The 25,962-nt window shown below is 41.0% G+C and overlaps 1 protein-coding gene across 1 annotated transcript in view; it reads right to left on the minus strand.

The window, feature by feature from the left end:
- Positions 1 to 25,962, minus strand: part of TARBP1 (TAR (HIV-1) RNA binding protein 1) — a 63,646-nt gene that overhangs the window by 10,224 nt on the left and 27,460 nt on the right. Inside the window, exons 13-24 of the mRNA XM_069484696.1 lie at positions 24,427 to 24,524; positions 19,864 to 20,025; positions 17,030 to 17,249; positions 16,363 to 16,619; positions 16,069 to 16,257; positions 14,788 to 14,978; positions 14,163 to 14,234; positions 12,537 to 12,657; positions 9,359 to 9,469; positions 7,160 to 7,309; positions 5,356 to 5,442; positions 1,194 to 1,390 (exon numbers count right to left, since the gene is read on the minus strand). Of these exons, the coding sequence (XP_069340797.1) occupies positions 1,194 to 1,390; positions 5,356 to 5,442; positions 7,160 to 7,309; positions 9,359 to 9,469; positions 12,537 to 12,657; positions 14,163 to 14,234; positions 14,788 to 14,978; positions 16,069 to 16,257; positions 16,363 to 16,619; positions 17,030 to 17,249; positions 19,864 to 20,025; positions 24,427 to 24,524 (1,855 nt within the window). The remainder of the gene's footprint in view (positions 1 to 1,193; positions 1,391 to 5,355; positions 5,443 to 7,159; positions 7,310 to 9,358; positions 9,470 to 12,536; positions 12,658 to 14,162; positions 14,235 to 14,787; positions 14,979 to 16,068; positions 16,258 to 16,362; positions 16,620 to 17,029; positions 17,250 to 19,863; positions 20,026 to 24,426; positions 24,525 to 25,962) is intronic.

Consider the following 25,962-nt stretch of genomic DNA (forward strand, 5'->3'; position numbering starts at 1 on the left):
AGACACTTAAGAAGATCAACAGTTCTAGTTGCCGTATTACACCTGGAGAGTGCGGGATCCTAGACAATGCCACAGCGAGTTGCTGACTTCGATGATCAGTCTTTGCTGGGCCCAGCCCTGGGAAGTAGTTCTCCAGTTCAGAAAACCATGCATAATGTCGTCCCCGGAGTCCACCCTGCCTCTGCTCTTTGTCCTTCATCCATAACCAGCCCCCCTACCCAACTCACTTTTCTCCTTCTATCTCCATTCTATCTCACGTAACTAACTATATTTTAATACTTATATTTCTTGAATTGAATAGCTTTGTCCCAAGCCCCTAAAACCTTCCATACCCACTTATTTGCCCAAATGCCTCTTTTCAACAAATGTATCAAAAGTCAAGGGAGGTAGAAGGGGTGTAAGGCAGTTGTCACCCCAGCCCCACATCAAGCTATGTAGTGACCCATCAACAGTCTTATTTGTACCACGTGCTAACTTGATGGTCATGGCAAAGACTCCTAAATGTGACTGGTTTTCCAAACACTATTTCACTTGCCTAAGATGCTGCTTCCAACCTTTATCTGTTTGTGTATATAAACCACTGGGTGCTTTTTGAGCTCCTAAAGAAAAACCTTTAATGTTGATTAATATTGTCTGGGTTTCCGAAATTTATAAAAATCCCAGCATTCCTGGAGGCGATAATCAACGATGATCATTAAGAAATGGAAAACGCCACCACCAGCTCAGAGAGGAGGAAACAAGCTCAGATGCCAGGAAATGCGCAGGACACTGCAGCCTCCTTCTGTGCCGTGACAGGTGTGAGGAACAGGACAGGCACAGGTCGGAACCACCGTGGGGGCTTTGCAAAATACTGGGTCACGCACTCCTCCCTCACCCCATCCATTGTACTTGCTTGGTATCGAGCTTCTGTTTAAGACTCTGTGTGGGAAATAGAAGAGTTCTCTTAGAAAAGAAAAAAAAAAAGCCTTCAGCTTTAACTAGTGCAGCTGAGAGGTGAAGAGCATGTCTTTAATCGGATCCTGCTGCTTCTCAGCAGTCCTTTGACAGCAGACAAGGATGACATTTGGCCATACCAAAGAGACACGACGTCTGAACGTCTGTAAAAGATTATTTGTAAAATGACGGACTGAGGATGAGAAAGCAATAAAAGGTCAAGGGGGACCCGACAAGCGAAGGCCACGAGGGTCCCTTACCCTGCTCCATGCGTGCTTTCCACCTGATGGAGACTGGATTCAATAACAGGAGTCAAGGCGTCAAATTCTTCAACGCGTGATGTTTTACACATGCTCCAGATTTTCTTAAGAGCAACTAGAGCATACAGTCGAACGCTGAAATTGTGATTGAAACACCACTGCAGTACAATAATAAGGGCTCGCTTCAGAATCAGTTTCTGAAAAGAAAAGGGTAAAATTCTTCAAATGTAAACATGGGCCATTTTACCCTCGATGATATGACCCAAAAAAGGTATACAAATGATAAAACTGCTGCTAGTAAACCTTATCTCACTGGTTTTTACTACCAAGACTTCTCATTCTTCCCTCCTAGACAGATTAGATACACCGGCATTCACAATTTTCTCAAGAAAAAAAAAAAAAAAAAAAAAAAAATTCTCCCAGCTCTTTAGTTTTCATTAATGCTACACAGTACATTTCCCCCATATTCCAGTACCTAGGTGAACTTAGACAACGTACCTTTATGCTAACTAACCACTATATAACCACAAGTGGCAGGAAAATTAAGAAGTGGAGAGAAAAATAATAAAATAGTTTAAACATCCCTGCAGTCTTTTCCTGTGAACTTCAGTCTTCACTGCCTGGAGATTTCTTGCACCAATACCCCCATTTCTAAACTCACATAGTTCAACAGACAACGAAAGTCAAAGGAAGTGACATCTATTAGTGTGGAAACCAGATGGACCCAAACTTTCAAGAACATATCAGAAGCTATCTTGACGATCCTACCCAATGGACTCGCCCTGGCCCCAAGGGTCAAGTGGAAACGCTCCCTGGGCCGCACCTAGAAGCCCAGTTAGCTTCTACTGACTAATTAAAAACAACCACATCCACAGAATAGTTTACCAAATACATCAGCATGGTTAACAACACACTTCAATTACCCAAAGTGTCTCCAACAAGGATAAAACACAGATATAAATAATCCTCCTGCTTCCATTCCTTTATTCAACATTTAACCAAAGGTGGGGGGGGCGCGCGGGGGGGGAGAGAGAGAGAGAGAGAGACACACACACACACACACACACACTATACTACAGGTACAACCTTCCCTATGTAATGAACTATAAAAGCCATCATCGGTAACCACAGCAGGGTGAAGTGGAGTAACTAGTCAGGGTCCGCCTCAAAAGGCCACATGCAGGAAGTAAAATTCTCAAGAAGAGGGACAAGGAGGGGGTAGGGGAAGGATACTGGATGTGAGTCTGAGAAAACCCATAAACGCAATAGGAGAGAACAGATTTACTTGGCTAGAAGGAAGATCAAAGGAAAACATCTGGGGGAGCATAAGAGAAAAGCAGTTTCCAAATGACACATGATTAAGTAGTTAGTTATATTCTAGAAGTTGAAAACCGAGGCAGGTTAACCATGACAACCAACGCATGTATCATTAGAAGATAATTTAAAAATTAAAAAGAGAGGCAAAAGGAAACATAAATAATTACTAACATTCTACAGTCCTTTACAATTTTATGAAGCACAAACATGATAATATCTAAACATAAATGACTCCCTACACCATTAATCACGTACAAGTGTTAGGCACAGCATTTTACGTACATTATTTTTAATATGCACAACAAAGTAGATTTTACCATCCCAATTTACATGTTAGATGACAAATGTGAAGAGGCGGCAAACCTGAATACTGCTGGTAAAGGGACACTCATCCCAAATACAACAGGTCCAAACCAGGACCCCGGGCTTCCCATCCCCACCTCGTGGGGCCCTCACTGCTCTCCCCACTTGATTCTGTGCTGGTCCCTCCGACCTACCCTGGCACGGTGAGACCATTCTCCCCTCGGGGCCGGCCCTGCAGGTCCCCTCTGCCCTCGGCGAGCTTGCTCACTCCCTTCTTTCAGGCCCTCATCTAAAACCGCCCTGTGGAAAGGCCCTCCCTGAGGGCCTTTCGGAAGAGCCATCTTTCGAAGAGCCATCCCGCTCCAGGCACCCCAGCTCTGGCTTCTTATTCTGCTTTATTTTTCTTCAAAGCGAGTGGCTGTGAAAATTATTTGCAATTTTGAACAGATTTGTCTCATCTCTCCCACTTATTTATTCAATCGCTGCTTTGTATCAGTGTGGGCTCAGGGATACTTATTTTATTCTTCGGGTAGTAATCCAATACGACCTTATTTTGTGGCTCAGATTGAGCTCCTGCAGGGGGCCGTGTCCCTCCACATGCCCACCTGGAAAGCACTTCCTTCCTTTCTGACACCACAAGATGCTCCAGGCTCATCTGTATTTTCTCCCCCATTCTAGAATCAGCTATTTCTGCAAGGATCCCTAGTTTATTTTTATCAGAGAATGGTGAGAGCTAGGTGTATACTACTTATAAATGAAAAAAAAAATCCACTATAATTTGCAACAGAGAATACAGTTCTTCTATGGACCCTCCACGCAGAAGTGTTAGCAGTGCCAGTAATTGCTTGGCTGAGGCTTTTAGGACTCACATGCTTTCATTTATATCAGTATGAAAAGTTCTGCTCATTTGATTTGCTAACAAGGTTTGTACACATTGAACAAACGGACAGGACAATACATAATTATAAGCATAATTAAGAAAGGTTTTTCTTTTAGCTTCTATAGAACACTTAGTGCTCTGACCTCTGTCCTGTTTGACAACGGTTCTGAATCTCTGACTAACCCGTATAAATCCCATACACAGATTAGGTAACACACTTTGAAGAAAATGGCAAGTCTTAAATGATTATTTTTAAGAAATCTTAAAAATAAACCCACATTCATCTAAGTAGCAGTGGGCTGTACATCCTGGAACTGGAGAGACTGACAAAGTAAACTACTCTGGCCTTTTCTTAGGTTAGTACGTCAACTTAGATTTTTTTTCCCCAATGATGTTGAAATTGAGATTATTCCACTCCACTAATCGGCATTCCTTTTTGGATGCTTTGAAAATAAAAAATAAATCTAAACTATGTAATACATACACAGCAAGTACAAAAATGGCTTAATGGAAAAACATGTTATTTATACCCGATGCGACATGAACATCTTCTAATATGAATTCATTTTCAGGACTTGTCTAAACTATTCTTAGGCTACTTATCTACCCTACAACGGGACAGGGTTTGGTCTGTTTTACCTTTCTCAAAAGATTGTAAGAAAATCTCTTTCCTACACATATTTAAAACAGAAAGGTAACTTTTGATGTAATCTGATACTACAGCTTTCTTGATCTTACCAGAAGGTGTGAACACCGAGTTTTCCTGTAACTGTAACACACTGCCCTCTGGCTGACATCCAGTGTAAGACACTATCAATTTAAGATGTCATCATGATTTCAAAGGCTAAAATGTGGTGAGGAGAAAGATCTGTCTTAGAATGGATGAAACAGGTTAATGAAAAATATGCCACTGTTGAAAAACTAGAACACTTTGAAAAATTATAGGAAAACTTTTTTCCCTTGTATTTTTGTCTCTTTCAACACTTAACACTTATTTCATATATTCTCCTGGAGTTTACAATCTGTTAGTACACTTTCATCTGTAGGTGCAATAATATAGAATCTTGCTCTAGATCTGACTGGTAGGTTCTCCTAAATTCTTCACAGTTGCCATAGTGATTAACCAGAATTAGCAAGATTTCTGCTTACCTGTGTGATAACTCACAAGGGTAATTGCTCTAAACCTGAGAAAGATGAAAGAACTATAACTCACACTCCAAATGACGACAGTCATTTCATATTACCTTCAATTACCCAACAGGTTTTAATGCTCTGACCATAAGTTTCTTTGCACAGGCATTTGTTAAGTAACTACCATTCAATCAATGAATGCAATTAAGTTGAAGTCCTATTTAAAAAATCCTAAGTGAATTCTTTATAAAAGTAAGAATCATTTATATCAACAAAAATGACCCACTAATTTGCCTATAAGCTTGGTATGTACTCAAGCACACCGCAGCGTGTAAGTGGGAAATAAAACCTTCCTGGGCATGTGTATCTGTGCACATGTTCACACTGGGGGCAGTGGCAGGGAGGGGACAAACTGGAAGAAAACACAGGAATGCTGTCTGTCCATCTAAAAAAAAAAATGGTAAAAATATGTAGAATTGCAGTTTTTTGATAGGCAAATTTAAACTCTTCTTACAAACAACTTAAACTCACCTTTTCTGGAATATTTTCAGTAATGATGTCCAAATGTGACAAAATTGATAAAAATGTACAAATACTTGTTTTAAGGTTTTCTTCACCCTGAAAAAAATAATCAGACAAACATTCAGTCAGGGCTTACTGTGAGCTGTGCATGTCCACGGCACCGTGCGGGACTCCGCGAGGACCCAGGGTGAGAGGCAGCCTCTTCCCGGAAGCAGCCCCCAGGCAAAGAAAGGAAAGAGACCGCCTAGAGCCAAATGCCAACGCACAGCAGTCAGCAGGCAACGTAAGTACTAAATAACCTCACTAAAGATACAGTACAGTCAGCCCTCGTTTATCTGTGGGTTATGAATCTGCAGATTCAATCAACCATGGATCGAAAATATTCGAGGGAAAAAAATAAAAAGAACAATACAATAAAAAAATAATACAAATTTTAAAAATACAGTGTAACAACTATTTACATAGCATTAACATTGTATTGTGTATTATAAGTAATCTAGAGATGACTTATACAGGGGGATACGTGCAGGTTACAAGCAAATATTACGCCATCCCATATAAAGGGCTTGAGCGGCTACAGATTTTGGTATCCGTGGGTGTCTTGGAACCAACCCCCCGTGGACACCCAGGGACGGCTGAAAGTGGCAGGGCCAAGTGCAAGGGTTGGGAGACAGAAAGCACACGAAGGAAACAGAGGTCACGGGCGTAACAGGAAGGGAACTATGACACAGACCACAGTGTGACGATCAGCGGCAGAGAAAGCCACTGCCAATGTGAAAGGCCTGAAGTGACAGGGAGGGGAGGGAGGAAAACAAAACTGTCTGCAGCTGCGGATGAAATGCTCAGTGTATCATTGCTGAAAACGGGGCGGACCACAGCGGTTTAAGGCACAGACTCCTCATTCTCAAAGTTTAACAGCAAAGAAAAGAAGAACTAGGACAACGGCGGGGTGGAGGACACATCAACAGGACAAGCGTGAAGGATCCAGAGAGCACAGTCCCAAAAGAGATACAAGGTCACAGGGACAGACGTGAGAAAAACATAAGGATTCCTTCCCCTGAAGTTGGAAGGGAAGAAACAGAAAAAGAGAGATGCTGAGGAAGTCACCTCCACTGTCACACAGAATAGATCATTTATTAAGAAAGGGAAGGGTGCATTTGGGAACCAAAAACAGAACATTCAAGGGAAGTATTTAGAACTGATGTGTGGGTGCAATTCAGTATTTGTCAGGAAGCCTGCAACGACAAAATCGATCACTAATCTTAGTATCAACTCCTTAAAAATGATTTTCAAGATATAAGGAATGTCGGGAAAGGGAGAGTTAAGGGAATGGTGAGGGTACGGATAACACAGGAATGGGAATGCATCGACACCGTCTTCAGCTTGGTGATGGGAATTCCCTTCTGTTCTTTCTACTTAGGTTATGTTTTAAATTTCCCGACCAAAAAGGTTTTTTTTTTTTAATGTAAGGAATGCATTTAATTCCTCATCATTTGTATTTCTACCATGAAAGACATTGCTTAGTGAATACGAATATAGCAGGCACTTATTTTCCTTACTTAACAACAGATGCCTTTTCCAGATTTATTTTGTTGGAACAAACAGCCCCCAAATAAAAACTATAATACATTCAAGATGAATGCCAGGTATTTGTGTCTCCCAAATGAATTCAGATCTTGCAAAACGTAACTGATGGTGTGAATACATCAGGGCAACTGAGAGCCAAAAACAACTCTTACAGTGAAACAAATCTCCCAGCACAGTCAAAATCATTTCTTAATTTTAAAAAATATGAAAAATGCCCTTTACTTACATAAGAAAAACAATCCCAGAATTTTGGAAGAAACTGAGGGAATTTATGAAGAATCAATATAATAATCCATTCTATACAATATTTTACAGACGCTTGATTGTTGATGAAACCAGCCTGGAAAATCCTCTCAATAATTCCAGTCACAAAGTTCTGTGAAAAACAAAATTCACAAATTAAACTGTCACGATTAATGTTAATAAATAAAATAGCCCCCATGTAAATACTAGCTTAAAGTTACCATAAGTAATTTATCAAATCTACAACTCACCAAGCAAGGCCACTAAAAACTGTTGACTTCAATATGATGATGATGTACTTTCACTGAGTACTTTACAATTTACTTGGATATCAATTCTGTGAGGAAGGAAGGTTACTGTCATCTTTATTTTTGTAGGCAAAGGAAAGACTCAGAAAAGTTGAATGACTTTCCCAAAGCCACATACTCAGAGGCAGAATTCAGATTTGTATCAAGGTCTGCCAAGGTGCCAGGGCTTAAACTTGGAGCAAAGGGCAGCAGAGGCCGAGGTCAGTAGGGGGGAAACAATCTCAGAGGGGAGGTCTCAGGCCATTTTCAGCCCACGACAGTGCTGTAAAGTGGAGCCTATGAGTTTTGTAATTAGACTTGAATTTGAATTCCCTCTCTACCATTCACTAATTCTGTTCCCACACAGGCAGGTCTGATCTCTCTGCACCGTGGTGCTTTTACAGGTAAAATGAGGATATTTATGGCCTGTCTTGAAAGACGACTATAAAGGTTAAATGAAACCATAAGATGTAACAGTTTAAAACTCTTAGCAGAGGCTGCTTTGTAACAGACGTGCCAGTTTCCTTCTTCCGTGTGGCCCCCACCCCCTGCTCAGACGTCTCCCCACCTCTCTCCAGCGTTGCCCTTCTCTGGGGAGACCTCTCCATTCCAAGGAAAAATGTTCTCAGTAACCCGGTAAAGCATTTCTAAAATGTTTCTTTTTTAATACCTTTTTATATGTTTACTGAAGTATAATATATACACATTTTAAGAACTAGCATTAAAAGACCTGTGTGGAGAAAACAGCAGCCCCCACCACTCGTCCACCAATCCTCTCCCCATTTACACACTTACATCGTTTCTCTCTCTCAGATGACTCATAAAATTGTAATGAAAAAGAGGCTGACATATTTTTTAAATTCTCTCAAACATTTAGAAGAGGGTGGGGAGGACAGTAGACAACTTTAAAGCCTGAGGACATTTTTTTTGCATTCAAAAATGGTTTTTAGTAATCCTAGCACTCTGGGAGGCCGAGGTGGGCGGATCGTTTGAGCTCAGGAGTTCGAGACCAGCCTGAGCAAGAGCGAGACCCCATCTCTACTAAAAATAGAAAGAAATTATATGGACAGCTAAAAATATATATAGAAAAAAAATTAGCCGGGCATGGTGGTGCATGCCTGTAGTCCCAGCTACTCGGGAGGCTGAGACAGGAGGATCACTTGAGCTCAGGAGTTTGAGGTTGCTGTGAGCTAGGCTGACGCCACGGTACTCACTCTAGCCTGGGCAACAGAGTGAGACTGTCTCAAAAAAAAAAAAATGGTTTTTAAAATTGCATGAGTCACACACCCTTACTTTGTCACGATGATCTATTTCTTAACAGGACTATTATGCAAATATGGCAAGAGAAATCAGACAGTCCATTCAACTGCTCCTTCCCTCCTCAGGGACAAGAAAAGGTAAATCTGGATAAAGAGACTCTGTTGTACGAGACTTTGCTTCGTTGGTTTGTACGGACACACTATTCACAGAATTAAGGGCAAGAAACTCCACCATGGGAAACCATAATCTCACCCCAAAAGATGCAATTTGCCTGGTTTCCACAGTACAGATAATCCAGAACAGCAACACTCCAAAATAACTTAGGTGTGGGAAAAGGAAGGATTTACATTTTGTAATCAAATGGCCTATGAGACTTTAAACAGTTAAAATGTTATATTAAAATATGGAAGGCAAAAATATTAAATGGGGGCCATGTAAACCAGATTTCAATTTATTTCTATAATACACAGTAGTTTTAGTAGTCTATTTAAAAAAACCTTCATTTTAAGAACTGAAGCATAAATTTTAAACACCTTACTTTTTCAATTTTAAAATAGTACCTGATGGTTTCTACAGAAGAGTTTATTCATATGAAATGTTACGCTTAAAAGGTATGCATATAATAAATTGCATACCTGATCAAATCTGGGGAAAAGTACCAGTAGAGTCTGCCATATTCGGTTTTTCACTCTGTGTTGTAGAGAATTCACATAGTAGCTAATTTTGGACTTGGACACCAATTCATCCTGGAGGAAGAAAGGAGGGAATCCATATTAAATATCTACTGAATTATGATTAATGAAAACAAAATTAATAACAACTTCAGATGTAAAAGGCTTAAATTGGGCACCGGGCCTTACTGTCATGGAAATGGCAGTGAGGAGGATAAGAAACACGAGAAATGACAGTTTATAAGCTCTTTCAAACCACTGAACTTAGTTGCTGTTGTTTAACTTATCTGCTTTTAAAATTAGAAAAGGGACCGTAGAACTGGGAGATACGGGGTCACGGGGCAAGAAAAGATCGAGATACCTGACATGTGTCACCGTGTACCATACAGGCACTTCTCATTTTGGGCTTCGTCTTACTAGAATTTGGAATAGTGATTATCTGCAATCTGACACAAATGCCACTAAGACAGAAGCCACTCCACTATGTGGACAGTGCCATGCTGTCTCGGCACAAGAAAATGACAGCACTAAGCCCTTCCACGGGAGCAGAGGGCTCTCCCTGGCTTTCCACGGTTTGTGCCACCTACATCCAGCCAACTGCAAGGTTTTGTCACCGTTAACTATTAGTGCTTCAGCTGTGAAGCCAAGATCGCGCTGAAGAGTGTGTTAACATTTTCAAACGTTTTAAAGGTGCCAAAGTCAGTCATTCACCTTACAGACCATTTTCGCGTAATGTAGATGATCATCATCTACTTTATAACTTCTCTGTGATTTTTCTTCTTCCATCTCATTCTCTGCATTTGAGTTTTATAACCTCGTGACAATAGCTAAATTAATATAGATTTTAATGACACTTGACAATGACAAAAATCTCATAACCTCCTCTATTACCATTATTCCTTTTGGGATATTTTCTTTTATATAGGTGTGTTTTGGTTTCATACACTGCTCAACCTCAAGGCGACCAAAAATGGAACCGCGAGGGTAGGTTGCTCAGGCATTCAGAGGAAGCATCTTCACATCAATAAGCCTGACACGAGGACCTTACCGAGTCCCTGTCCTCACGTGGAACTGCTAAAATTCCTCTTTCAGCTCTGTCCACTTACTTGTTCCACTCAGGGTGCTCCTTTATTCAGAAATACCTTTCTTTCCCCTCCTAGTTTTATGAACCTCCTGGAGCTCTACAAGACCTTCCAGAGCACAATCAGTTCTTTTCCCTACAACCTCAAAGCCTTTTGCAAATTCCCTACTTCTGAGCCAATCCAGGGGTCTTAAATTCTCTGATCCTTCAAGTTGCCAGGCACTGCCGAAGAAAAGAAAAACCACCTGTCACCACTGACGTCGTTAACGACATGTGTGCCAGCTGCAGCTGGGCCTTCGTTACTGCCAGGCCAGTGGGTTTTAAACTCTATGGGCTCCAGAATCGCCTTACAACACTGACTGCTGGGCACCACCCCAAGTCTGGGGGTGGGGCCTAAGAATATGCATTTCTGACACGCTCCCAGGGGACTATGACGCTGCTGGGACAGAGAACACGCTTCAGGAATTACTGTGCTAGATAAGCATTTTGCTTTTACAAGTCTGTTTTCCAAAGCAGCTGCACCATTTTATTTTCCTACCCGTAATGTATGAGGTTCCAATTTCTTTACATCCTCATCAATACTTGTTATTTTTAGTTTGTTTTTCTTAGTAGCCATCCTAGAGGGTCTCAGTGGCTAGTGCAAGATTTTGCCTGTGCGACCACTGCTGGCCTCTCCACAGTTACCATTTTCCCCTCTCTATTCGATCATTTCCCTCAACATTCAAACATGCTCTAATCTTCCATCTTTCAAAATCCCCTTCCTTAGCCCCATGTCCCCTCCTGGAACCGTCCCCGTTATTTCTTCTTTCTCAGAGCAAACTCCGAAGAGTGCCTGTACTCACTGTCTCCACTCACTCAACCCCGTTTTCTTCTCAACCCATTCTATTTGGGTTCTCATTCCCACTTCACTGAAGTGCCGTTTGTTGGGTGGACCGATGACAGCAGAATCTAATGGCCAATCCGCAGCCCGCCTGTCCTCCCGGCAGCACTGTCTTTCTGCACGTGGCCTCCCGAAAACATCCTCTCCTGGTGTCCTTCTACCTTCCAAATGTCACCTGATGAGAGAGGCAGTCCCTGACCCCCTGTCTATTATAAACAGCTAAATAGACATCATAGTATGTATTTCTGTTCTATGTGATAGAATACCCAGCTCCCACCACTTTAAATTCCACTCATCCTTTAGAAAACCAATCAAATGCTATCTCCTCTGGGACATCTTCCCTGACTCAGACAGTGCGGAGGAGGGAATTTTTGCATAAAAAATACTTCCTGGGTTTTACATAATAAAGCTGATCTGTTACCTTCAAGAAACAAATATGATGCACATTCCTGTTTTAATACAGTGACTTAAGTGGGTTCCATTGTTATCCAAGTGTTCAAACCCAGGTTAGAAAGCAGACCAAACACTCCAACTATCTCAGCTCCAGATTCTGCATGTCATTTAAAGATTAAAAGGGGAATAGAGCATTATACTTGACTTTACCCTTTTTCTGTCTTTTCCCTAGATTTACTAAACCTATTCTTCAGACACTGTAATGTTCACTTAGAAATGATTCAGCAGGCTCCCCTCAAAACCCTAATTGGATTATTTTTATCTAAATGAATGAGAAATTTTCATCAATTTTAGATAAACGTCATAAACCCATATCTAGATATAATGATATATTATATTAGAAGCAAATCCTGAGGTAATCTTTCATGAACTCTGAAATAAGAGCAATCAATGCTTAACATTATGCCACCTTCTAATTTTTACCTTTTTATTCCATTTCTTATATAAAACAGTGTATGGATACAACACTCTAAACGTAACTGGTTCTGACTGAACCTGGGAAATACACAGAGGGAAGTATAGATGGTATAGGAAAAACACTATTGTTCTCTAAAACCAAACTTGAGTTGGACAGTCACTAACCAAGATTTAACTAAAAACACAGAACATAAACTTCATGTTTTCTCCTGATAAAAAATATTTAGAAATACATATACTAGCAACATAAAGAACAAATGTTGGAATTGTTAAAAACAAAGATAATTCAAAGTAAAATAAAGCATATTTACTTTATCTAATAGCTTGATTGCAAGATCCTCCATAAACAACTTATGGGACATATTTGAGCCATCTAATAAACACAGAAATTTGATAGCACAAATTCTCACATAATGGTCTTCTCTTTTAGTACTAAAAAATATTAAATAATAAACCATGTTAATACATTTTTAAAATAGAAAGATACCACCAAATATTAGTTTCAAATATAACAAATATCAAGACCTTCCAACATTTTCTACAATTAAGTAGGTCCATGCTTAATGATAAGACTTTTAGATTACAAATGAGTATGTTAAAAGGAGGGTCCATTCAGAAAGTATGAATGAGCACAAATTCATCCAGACTTCTGGAAAAACATGTCCATACTACTGATTCTGGACCAATAATGTCTGTAGACAAAACAGAACACAGCTCATGAAACTATTCCTGAAAGAGGACCACAGGTACCTCTGTTCACTCAGGGCAAGAACATGCATCATACATCTCAATGGCTTGTCTTTACTACATACTATAAACGCACATTCTCTAAGTGAGGGGCAAACTCAGGACAAAGCACTGTGTGCTCTGAACACCCCAGCATTTTCAGTATCCAAATGTAGAAAGATAAATCAAGTGAATTTGATAAGTATTTCCACATTTCATTATAGCTGTTATAATACGAATAAACATCATTTTAACAACAAAGCAGCTGTCTAGGAGAAATCAAAGTGTTTGGCAACCACCAACTAGAAAATTTCACTTTCACTGCTACACACTAAACCAACCAAAAAAAAAAAAAAAAAAAAAAAAAACAGAACAAAAAATAAATTTAAAACAATTAATGAAAAAAAGGTATAGATTTAATGAAGAATGACAGATGACTTAAAACACAGCTAGGACTCAGAATAATGAACACTTCATGATAAATATACGCGATAATCATTTGTTGTCCTAAATTCTAAAATCAGAGTGAATGATAACAACACTATTTTTATCTTCTTTATAAACACACAAATTTTTTGAAAGCGATGTGAAAAAAATAAAACTTGAAAAAAAGCTACTGACATGTTCAAAAAAAATTAATTCATAAGTTAGATAAGAATAGTGTTATCCCAGAAATCAACAACTTTAGGGCCTATTCCCTAAACTCATCGAGTTGTATACGTTAAAATGTACAGCTTTTTACATCTCAATCATAGCTCAATGAAGTGGTTTTAAACAAACCAAAAACTTTAGGGCCTGTCACAAGAGTAATTCTATTTTTGTGTGTAACAAACTGACTTGTTAAATGGTGAATTTTAATTGCATGTTAAATTTTACAGCCAAAAAAAGAAATGAGAAAGTGTTTGTGCTGACAATCACCCCTCCCCCGAAAGAGGAGGGACAGGGGCTTCGTGTTCTCCACAGTCTCATTCTTACTGATGCTGGACTCTGCACTAAAATTTTTTTTAAAGTTTATCAAATTTTAGTAAGTAGGGAAATATGCAAAAAAAGATATAAGCAAGGGAATATAATGTATAACATATTTCTGAAGGCACATCCAATATCTTATCTATCACTAGTAGACATTTATTAAATTTAACAAATATAGAACGTCTTATGTAAATTTTGAATATCTCATTTATGTCAAGACATAGAAAATCTGCCGTACTTACTTTTCCAAAACGACGTTCGCTGCACAGTCATGTCCAAGATTTTCTACGAAGGTCTGTACATCCTGAATAAGTCTTTCCATAAAAAAAAAAAAAAAGTTTGATAAAGAACAACAGGTTTTGGCCGGGCGCGGTGGCTCACGCCTGTAATCCTAGCTCTCTGGGAGGCCGAGGTGGGCGGATCGTTTGAGCTCAGGAGTTCGAGACCAGCCTGAGCAAGAGCGAGACCCCGTCTCTACTAAAAATAGAAAGAAATTATATGGACAGCTAAAAATATATACAGAAAAAATTAGCCGGGCATGGTGGTGCATGCCTGTAGTCCCAGCTACTCGGGAGGCTGAGACAGGAGGATCGCTTGAGCCCAGGAGTTTGAGGTTGCTGTGAGCTAGGCTGACGCCACGGCACTCACTCTAGCCTGGGCAACAGAGTGAGACTCTGTCTCAAAAAAAAAAAAAAAAAAAAAAAAAAAGAACAACAGGTTTTAAATAGGAAAAAAAAAAAGCCTTAGGGTTAAAGTTAACTAACAATTTATATTCTTCCAATTGAAAGCCTCAGAACAAAGACACAACTCTACTTGAGTAGGTATTTAACGTAAGTTACAGCCAGTTGAAATAACAGCATCTTTTACCTTTGATCACGCCTAAACACAGTTCCAAATATGCAGGCCTCAAGGATAAGCTCGCTATAATTTTTAGCACTCGATAAAGACCCTTGGGACACATTTGAAGCAGACACTATCCAAGATTGGCAGCAGTGACTTATCAGTGTATTGAAGACTCCAGTTTTTATAGCAGACGTTTCAATTATCTTGTACATAATCTGTAATGAAATACAAGGGTCATTTAATCCTTTAACCAATTTCGTTCAAAGAAAATTAGTGTCGCTTCATTGTTACTTGAATTGTTTTAAAATCACAGTTTCCACTCCATGAATAGTCTGAAAGATTTAAAATCCATTATTGTCAGAATAATTTTGCAAGACGATCAATAAGCACAGAATGCTAATTTTTCATCTCTCAATAAAAATAAATCTAATTTTAGTAATAGTGATATCCATCCGGAAATATTCGAGACAAACAACTGCCCAAAGTAGTAAAAGCAAAGAGAAGAAAAAACACCTCACCCTGCATATTTTCAGTTTCCTTTGCATTTCGCCAGTGGGCCTCCCTCTGCCTGAGGCAGCAAAGACCACGGTCTCTGAGCAAGTACTGTAGGCAAAGAAGGACCGAGAGAGGCAGCACAGGGCAGCTGGGTAACAGAACGATTTGACTCTCTGTCTTCCCCTTTGGATCAGGAGATGCACTTGGAGTCCCAGGCGTGATGGAATTCCATCGTTACGCTCCCTACTGTATCAGTGGTTGCAAATGCAAATACCTCCAGACACCAGCAAGACCTTTTGATACAGGTTATATCCAGAGAAATCTCTCTCCACATAAGAGATAAACCCTGCCTAAGTGCAATGACAAATGGCACTTGACATCTGCCTTCAGGACCCAGGACAAACCAGACTGACTGTGGAAAGAGCACGCCAGCTCCTACTCAACACCAGGCTCTCGATTATATCATCACGTAAAAATGGCTAGTGTTGCCAGATTATCTAATTTTCCAAGAGAAGGGGACCCACGTCTTCATACAGATTTCCCAATTCTTAAAAGCTGCCCGCTAATTCAAAATTTTAATTATATGAACCAAAGTATGTTTGTGAGGCAGATGTGGCTCGTGGGCCACCCCTGTGCACCTCTTCTTCTACATCTAGCAGGTGTTCTCGCTCTCAAGACATCTAAGGCGGCTCAAACATATGCGTTGACTGGATGAATAAAGAATGACAACTCTAATACTTAGTTACAAGCATAACTCTCATCTTCCTCATGAGCTACAGGTCACACAAAGGACAAAGAAAAGGAGGTTACCTCTTTTATTTTGAAATACGCCTGGCCCTTGATTTTTGCAGCAATGGTGAGAACTTTGTTATCAAAAACAAACTGAACAAAAGCTTTTAAATTAGGCCAGAATATCAGCTGAGTGTTGCTTAAAGAAGATATAATTTTCCAAGCCATGTCAAAAGACTCTATGCAGAGTGACTCAGAGGAGGTCAGAAGCTGGTAGGGGAAAAAAAAAAAATACATACATACATATTTATTTTCAGAAATTTTGATTGCTGCTCCCATAGATATTCTTCAAATTCATGTTTCACTATATCTTACCTTGGGAACCAAACTTTTCATGCAATGGAACACGGGTAGAACTTGATCAGAAGGGAGAATTGTGAGGGCTTCTAGGGCAGACTGCAAAGTCCTTACTGGCATTTGAACAGCAGGCAGAAAGGGTTCTAGAATTTCACTCTCTGTGGCTGGTATGAGGGCGTGGTATTTTTTCAACAGGAAGGAAAGGCACACCCACTGATCATGGATATACTGTGCAACTATTTTCCCCCATCCTTGGGAAGACGACGATTCTTCAAAAAAACTGAAATACAAAATAAAGTCACTACACCATACGTCCCCAAGTTTGTCTCCATTTCTTTTACATGTAGTACACTATCCTTATGGGGGGGTGGGGGAGAGGAACAGATACAAACTTTATCAAATATCCTACCCGTCAAAAAATTAGGAAACTTCATAAAAATCTCAATTTTTTAACTACCCTGGAAGTAGGTACTTTTTCTCACCTTAAATAATGCACTGAAAACTAAACGCAGAAAAGTTAGCAGATAATAAAGTAACAAAGACAATAACAGAGATGAATAATATGATAATACATTTTCATCCTGAACTGGAGCCTCATCTCCAAAGTTCTGTAACTCTGGATCAATGTCGGGCAATCACCAATCAATGCCAACAACAAAATGGATTTTTAAACCTGAATCTTTCCTAGAACTGCTGTACTCCGAGGGGTGAGCACACCTGCTCTGCTCCTCTATGCGGGGCTTCTGCAGCGTCTGATTGAGCTGAAGAGAAGAGAGGAACTTTTCCATGGGTCCGGCGTCGAGAGAATCTAGCTGTAGTTCAGGCTTCTGGTCAATGGCCTCACACACCATGGCCAAGGCAGCCATACTAACTACCCTCTGAATCTGACTCCCCAGGGTTGGCTCCTGTGGAGGAAAAACAACAATCTTTTATTTAACATAAGCAGTATTAATCATTAATCGTAAGGACCTAAGTTGCCAGTCTATGGGAAGCTCAGGCCCCCATTCTTCCTCTTCCTGCCTGCTCCTGAATGTCAGGAGAAATAAAAGGAAATCCAACACACACCATTCAGTTTTGCTACTTCTCTATAGACTGACTTCTCTACCGTGAACAAATTTCAAATGGCAGTAAGAACTCAGCAATGCAGATTAAGACAATCTGATCTCTTCATTTGGCATATGGGTTCCTAAAACTCGGACATGACATACTAGTTACATACAGAACCCGAAGGTGAATGTCGATAAGCACCTCTCAACCTGTCTCCTATTCACATACACACTTAATACAGAGTTTCTATGGGTGAGTCTTACTTTAGCTGCATGCTAAACACGTTTTTTAAAAAACAAAAAGGTAGGTCTGGGCATGGTGGCTCATGCCTATAATCCCAGCCCTTTCGGAGGCCGAGGCAGGAGGATCACTTGAGGCCAGAGTTTGAGAACAGCCTGGGCAACACAGCAAGATCCTGTCTCTACAAAAAAAAAAAAAAAAAAATTTTAAAAATTAGCTCGACATGGTGGTGTACGCCTGTAGTCCCAGCTGCTTGGGAAGCTGGGATGGGAAGATTGCTTAAGCCCAGGAGTTCGAGACTGGATTGAGCCACTCTACTCCAGCTGGGGTGATAAAGTGAGACCTTGTCTCTTAAAAAAAAAAAGAAAAAAAAAAAAAAGGCTCCAGGTTACAAATAATTCCTTCAATCAGCTGCATATTCCTTTGGAGAGGTCAGGTAACATCGTTTAAGAGCTGCACCCGGGAATCACACAGCCTGGGTCTGAATCGTGGCTCTGCACTATTACCAGTATAAGTGTGGACATACTACACCTCAGTTTTCTCATCTGTAAAATGGGGATAGTAACAGAATCATGGGGTTATTTTGATGATAAAACAAATGGGTTATTTCATGCAAAACACTTGAAACTTCGCATGTAAGAACACAGAAGAGGGTAACCAAGACAGCTGGGTTTATATGTAAAGAGAAAATCAACAATTCAAACTAGGAACACAGACAAGAACCTAGACACAGTAAACAACTGTACTGAGAAACCACAGTAATTCTCTCAAATGCTGCCAACCAGTAACGCCCCTATCAGAAAGGAACTTTCTACTTCTTATTCCACACACCCCAACTCCACAAAAATAAATCAACCATCTCTACGGATAAACTTTACATATCAACACTGCCAACATAGGAAATAATAATTAGTGTTATCTTTGAGCCAACTATGGTCCCTATTAAGCTTAAGGTAATTCAGTGACTTACTAAAGAAAGCCAAATTTAATAAGAATTACTGTGGAATGGTTCATGATTTTGTTTTACATTTAAAACTCACCATGTTCTTTCATAACACTAACACACTAACAGGTACTAGACAGAACACTGAAATATTAATTATCTTCTTTATCATTTCCTTTTATGATAGTTTCCTTTTAGGATATAAAAATTAAATTATTAAAAGAATCAAGTAGCTTCTCTGTTTTTACTAGTAGCCCAAACTAGTTAGACTACGATTCAGTTCAGCTCAATTTGACACTAACCATGCGTTAAGTGAAAACAGCTAACATTTACTGAGGACTTTCTACGTGCCAGGCACTGTTCTAAAGACTTCACAAATATGAGCTTGCTGTGATTCCTACACCAACAACTCTATAATCCCCGTTTTGCAGGTGCAGTAAGGCAGGCACAGGAGGGGTAAGTAATTTTCCCAAGGTCCCAAGTTAGCAAGGATAAAGCCAGGATTCAAACCCAGCAAGTCTAACGCCAAACCCTGTGCTCTTCACCACCAAACCTTATTGTGTTATGTTTTAAAAAAAAAAAAAATGCCTTCAGGTGCTAAAATCTAGTAGAGAAGACACATCATTCATAAATCACTCCAAACCCAAGAAAGAGGGAAATACACACTATAATGGAGGCATGAAGAGCAGTATGAAAACGAAGGAACAAGGGAGACCCGGATCCAAGCAGACCTCTGGGAGAGAAGATTCCAGCTGGGCCACAAAGGGGGGACCAGGCGCTGGCGAGCACCCACTGGAGCAGAAGCTCTCATTTCCTGTGGAGGGACCAGGCTGCACGACGAGGAAGACATGGCATGTGCTTGTCACCTGTGCAACTCTAAGTGGTCCCCTCGAGTGGCTGGGGCACGGGGGCACTGTGGAGAGGAGGAGGAAAGGCGGGGAACAGCTGGGCTAGAAAAGGAGGCAGGAAGCCAAGCACGGGAGGCTCTGACGTCAGGCTGACGAAAATGACCTTTCCTAGACACATCTGGCCAAAGACCCAGGACAGGCCCACTGTCTGAATCTAATGAGTTTAAGATTGAAGTCACTACCCCTCTGTTGTATGTTTAATATTAGATAGGAGAACCCATGTGAATCACACCTTATCAGCAGAGGGTACTATTTTAAAAACTGACTTTTGGCAAATCCTTTTGATGATATCAAAATATTATATAACAAGTGAATATGTATTCCATGTATACCTTATTCAACATAACTTATTAATACAAACCTTGAACCCAAAAGGCTTACCTGTCCATTGTCCACCTCTTGAAGATGCTGAATAGATGCATTTTTCAAAAGAGAAATAACTCTCCAAATGGGGTTACCCCTTTTCCACCCAACCTTCAAATGGAGGTTGATGAGCTCTGTTAACACCGTCAGGTATAAACGGCAACGGTCCAGATCCGAAACCTAAGACAAACATTCACACGCTTCAGGGCACAAGCAAGGTCCACGATTTTCACAAAGCTCCAAGCATTCGGGCAGGAAATAAGTTTATTTAAAAGTACTAAAGCAAGGCACTGATGACAGAAAAAGTCATTTTCTCCAAGCAGCCTTCGATAATCTCCCCACGCAGAGCTACGGGACTCCCTTCCTGTGCTCACACAGTGATTTGGAATGTGGCACAATTATAGCACATTTCACAATTGACTCACTGGTCTCCCCACCTAGATTATGAGACCTTGGGTGGCAGAAATTATGTTCTACCGATTCTCATATGCCAGGGCCAGCACATCACAAATAATAAGCACCACCATTACAGCAACTGCCACTTCCTGTGTTTACAAAAATCAGTCATCACAAAGCTCACCGTCCCACTTTCACAGGACTAAGTTTCAGAGAGGTTGAGCAACTTGCCCGATGCCTCAGAGCTAGTAAGCGGGAGGACAGCATCAAATACGGGCCTTTTTGACTCGTAAACCCAAGTAGAACTGGTTTCAGTCCAGCTCTACCATTCGCTAGCTCTGTGACACAGGGCAAGTTATTTAACCTCTTTAGGCCTCAGATTCCTTATCCATACAATGGAGATAGTAACATCGGTGCATCCCAGGGCTTCTCAAAGAATTAAGTGAGAGAAACTATGATACATGGACTGGCACTAAGCGGTGGTGTTAATTATTATTACTGTAACAATTACTATGCCAGTATATTATTACTATACCACAGGGGGCCTCCTCTGGCACACAGGAAGCAATCCATTAATTCCATCAGTTTTCCCGAGCATCCTCTCTATGCCAGGCACCTTGCCAGGTGCTGGGACACAATGCAGATGGAGGGTAACAATCACAAGGCCTGGTGATGGATGAAACAGAGGTGTGAGTGTGACGGATAAAGGTGCCAGGGAGGATTCCCCAGTTTCTGGCTTGAGAAAGTAGCTGGATGGTGGCACATTCACTGAGAAGGGAGCCTGGAGAAGCTCCAGCAGGAACAATGACGGGGCGTTCGGCTGTGAACTGCGTAAGAGTGAGAAATTCAACTCAAGTCATCGTAGAGCAATCGACGGAGGGTGTTAAGCTCAGAGGGTGGTCTGAGGTGCAGATGGAGATTTGAGGGTCGCTAACCAAACTGAAACAGGGGATGTGCATGAAATCATCAGGAGACAGAAGAGAATGAGAAAGGAAGGGGACAGGGCCAAGCTTTAAAGAGCTCCGACTTCAAAGGCTGGAGAGTAGAGAATGGACATGCAAAGAGGAAACGGAACTAACAACCAGAAAGACGGTGGGGGGAGACCAAGAGAGGATGACGTCATGGGAGCTAAGGATGCTTGAAGGGGGTCCCGTGGGACCAAGGAATCAAGAAAAATACGTTTGGAAAGTATCCACTGGGTTTATGACGAAGGTGTCACTGACAACTATAGCGTTACACCAGAGATACAAGCCAGATGAGAAGGGAATTGAGGTGTCTGCTTAAAGAGAAGGAAACAGGACGCTAGAAGGCAACATGACATTGAGAGAGGGTCCTTTCAAAATGAGGGACCCTCAGATTTGTTTAAATGCCTATGAAAAGAATTCAGGAGAAAAGGACAGGCTGAAAACACAAGAAAGATGGAAGACAATCAATAGTGTAAACTCCTGGAGAAAACGGAAGAGGATGCCATCCGCTGTGCCCTGCTCTTCTGCAAACACAGGGAGGGAGGGTGGGCTCCGGCGTGGGGGGAGCACAGGGCGAGCCCCCACACTGGACAACTGGAAACTGAGGGCTTTCCAGTCTGACCGCTATCTCCCCTGCGAACTAAGAGGTGAGGCAGCAGCTCACATCTCTTTCCAACCCAGCGGCCTCAGGCTGGTCGTCGTGGAAATCGGTAAATACCACAGATGAAGGCTTTCCTTCCCCTTGGATAGCCAGTCTTAACACTAGCCAGCACACTGCTGACGCTGGGGAAAGCGTGGGAAGAGATCTTTATTAAACTCTCAGCTACCAAACAGACATACTTAATTGGAAATTCTAATACCTGATTTATTTATTTATTAAACTTATTTATTTATTTTAGGCTGGTCAAGTGAAGCAGTGGGAGCGGAGAAGGAACAAAGGAATCTGTAACTGGTTGTGATCAATTAGTTGTAAACACCACTGCACTCGGACCAGCCAAATACCTTACTTACTTATTTATTGAGACAGAGTCTCGCTCTGTCGCCCTGGGTAGAGTGCTATGGTGTCAGCCTAGCTCACAGCAACCTCAAATTCCTGGGCTCAAGTGATCCTCCTGCCTCAGCCTCCCGAGTAGCTGGGACTACAGGCACGGGCCACGACACTCGGCTAATTTTTCTATTTTTAGTAGAGATGGGGTCTCACTCTTGCTCAGGCTGGTCTCGAACTCCCACGCTCCAGCAATCCTCCCGCCTCAGCTTCAGGATTACAGGCATTGAGCCACCATGCCCAGCCAAATACCTAATTTATTAAAGAGTGATTTTTCCAAAATAATTTAAAACTATCATATATTAAATGTACTTTTTAAAATCTTTGCACCTAAAATATAAAATAACATTAAGCTTTCCATTTTTTAAGCTATTTTTAGCTTCAAAATCCAAACAAACAAAAACATGTTACACAATGGGTATGTGGAGGGTCATTATGCGTCTTTCATGTATCTTTGAAAATTTCCCATAATAAAAAGGTAAAAACAATACTGAGGATAATAAAGTGGTATTGGAGCAAAATTTAAAAATAAGTTACTTCCTTATTAAATGCCTTCTTGGAAATTCAGGTGTACCTGAACTGCTATTAACAACTGCTTGTGGCCGGGAGCGGTGGCTCACGCCTGTAATCCCAGCACTCTGGGAGGCCGAGGCAGGTGGATCGCTCAAGGTCAGGAGTTCGAGACCAGCCCGAGCAAGAGTGAGACCCCGTCTCTACTAAAAATAGAAAAAAATTATCTGGCCAACTAAAATATATATAGAAAAAATTAGCCAGGTATGGTGGCGCATGCCTGTAGTCCCAGCTACTCGGGAGGCTGAGGCAGTAGGATCGCTTGAGCCCAGGAGTTTGAGGTTGCTGTGAGCTAGACTGATGCCACGGCACTCACTTTAGCCTGGGCAACAGAGCGAGACTCTGTCTCAAAAACAAAAAACAAAAAAAAAACAACTGCTTGATAAGAATTAAAGAAGCTAAAGGTTTCTTCTTTATTATTTCCTTACATTTTTATCATAAAATCTCAAGTCTTTCAGTATAAAACCTGTCCTTTTTACGTTTTCACACCTGCTTAAGCTATCAAACAAATGTGCTTAATTACGTATTCTAGTAAAAGTTCTTAAAATGGGAACTTTTTCTCATTTTATCTATAAGCTAAGCATTCAAATTGATTGCTACATCATTTGTTCCCAGAAGATTTCAAACAAAAAAATTAACAGACATTTCTTTAAGAAATGCTTTAGTGCTTTGAAAGTATGCTTGAAGGGGGGAAAACTTTCTTAATTCCTTTTAGACGTCCTAAAAGAATAAATTATGTGTAATGTAGAGACAGAGAAGATAGCTACATTCAGAGCATCCTCTATAGCCAAAACCTATTGTTCACAGCCCTGATTGCATTTAAGAATCACTGAAGGAGCTTTAACACACACACATACACATACATCCCCCACCAGCCCCAAGGTCCCATCTCGAACCTGTCACATTAGAATCTCTGAACAGAGGGCCTAAATATGCCCCGAACGTGCAAAGTACTTCAAACACGTTATATATCTGAAACTCTCCCAACCCTGGGATGTGGTATTATCTCCATTTTGCAGATGAGGAAACAGACTCCGAAGATCTACATAACTTGCCCAAGGTCACAGTTAATAACACAGATGGAGGCCGGGCGCCGTGGGTCACACCTGTAATCCCAGCACTTTGGAAAGCTGAGGTGGGAGGATCACTTGAGGCCAGGAGTCCATGACTAGCCAGGGCAATAGTGAGACTCGGTCTCTGCAAAGGACACAAAAATTTGCCAGGTGTGGTGGCGCATGCCTGTAGTCTCAGCTACTCGGGAGGCTGAGGCAGGAGGGTCACTTGAGCCCAGGAGTCTGAGGTTGCAGTGAGCTATGATGACATCATTGCACTCTAGCCAGGGCAATAGAGGGAGACCCTGTCTCAGAAAACGAAAACAGAAAACCAAAACAAAAAAACACAAACAAACAAACAAAAAACCCCACAAAAACAAAAAACAAAAAACAGGTGGAATTGTTAGGAGACTCCAGAGTCTATGTTTTTTTTCCTGCTTCCTGAAAAATTTAATTGTGCTTTTTAACTTAATACAGTGACTGCCAGTCAGTAAGCACTCAAATATTGGTGAAGAAAGTGAAAGAAATGAAAGTTACTCCAATGAATACTTACACTATTTAGCTCATTCATAGTGAGTCTTCTGAGAATAAATTCAGAAACACTTTCCGTAGTAGACATGACAAAGTTCTGAAGCACAGTAAACACCTCATCTGTGTGGGGAAAAAAGGGTGCAACTAAAACGATAGAAATAAACGCTTTGGTACAAAATACGTCAGTAAAAGTACAACTGGGTTAAGCACATGGGTGAATCACCTGCCACAAATGAATCCCAATAATATAATCATGATTCACACCATGGAGAAATCTGTCATCTTAAAAATCTCTTGGGAGTACCAGTTCTGGGTAGGATGGAACAGGCTCACTCCTCCCTCTATTGCTGAACACAGCTATCAAACCTGGACAGAATGCATGGAGCAGCTATTTGGAGACTCTGAAAGGTAAAACTTAGCAGGTGCATTCAGAAAGAAGCAACACTGAACCGCACCGAGTTTACTAATTTTGTTCCCTCTGGTCCTCTTTTCAATCAGAACCAGGTGCAGGAGCCGTCAGCAAACTGGACAACAGAATCTTCCCTGGGTTTCTGGTCAGAGAATGAAAAAGGATGAGTCCGGGGAAGCAGACAGTGAGCACTGAGGAGACTCCAGAGAGAGAGAGGAGCAGCCTCAGAAAACTGTTTATAAACTCCTGGGCTCACCCCCAGCCGCACATGCATGGATCCAACGTTAAACTGTGGAACACAGACTTTTAGAACTGAACTAACAGAGGCCACTGCCCAGGTCCCAGCATGGCCACCGGATGAAACACACGTGGCATAGGTTCAAAGAGCACTGCTAAAGAGAATTCGGAAAAAGATCTGACAGTGGAACCAACACCCACAGAAGCTGGGTCAGAATCTGAGGCCCGAACCTAAACAGGTTGACTGTCTGCTGAACAAAAAATACCGACATTCTCCACAGGACTTAAGATCCAGAGTCTCATACCGTAATATCCAGAATAGCTAGGATATAATCCAAAATTACGGGGCACATGAATAACCAGGAAAATCTCAGCTCACATGAAAAAGGCAACCTACAGACACCACCGCTGAGATGACACAGATGTTAGAATAATTTGACAAAGACTTTAAAGCAGCTATTATAAAAATGCTTCAACAAGCAATCAAGGACACTCTCGAAGCAAATGGAAAAACAGTCTCAGCAAAGAAACAGAAGATATACAGAAAATCCAAATAGAAATTTTATAATTGAGAAGTACAAGAACTGAAATTTAAAAATTCACTGGATGAGATTAATCACAGAAAGGAGATGCAAGAGGGGAGTCAGTGAACTGCTTTCAGCTCTCCTGGGTACATATACCCACAGGTGTGCTTGCTGCATCCCGTGGTGGTTCTGTGTAATTTTTCGAGGAACTGACATACTGTTGTCCACAGTGGCTGCATCCATTTTATATTCCCGCCAGCAGGGCACAAGGATTCCAGTTTTTCCACATCCTTGCCAACACTTGGTATTTTCTGGGTTTTTTTGTTTGTTTTTTGTTTTTAATAATAGCCATCCTAATGGGTGTGGAGTAGTAGCTCATCATGATTTG

Source organism: Eulemur rufifrons, chromosome 11 (assembly GCF_041146395.1).
Source record: "Eulemur rufifrons isolate Redbay chromosome 11, OSU_ERuf_1, whole genome shotgun sequence".
Lineage (NCBI taxonomy): Eukaryota > Metazoa > Chordata > Mammalia > Primates > Lemuridae > Eulemur > Eulemur rufifrons.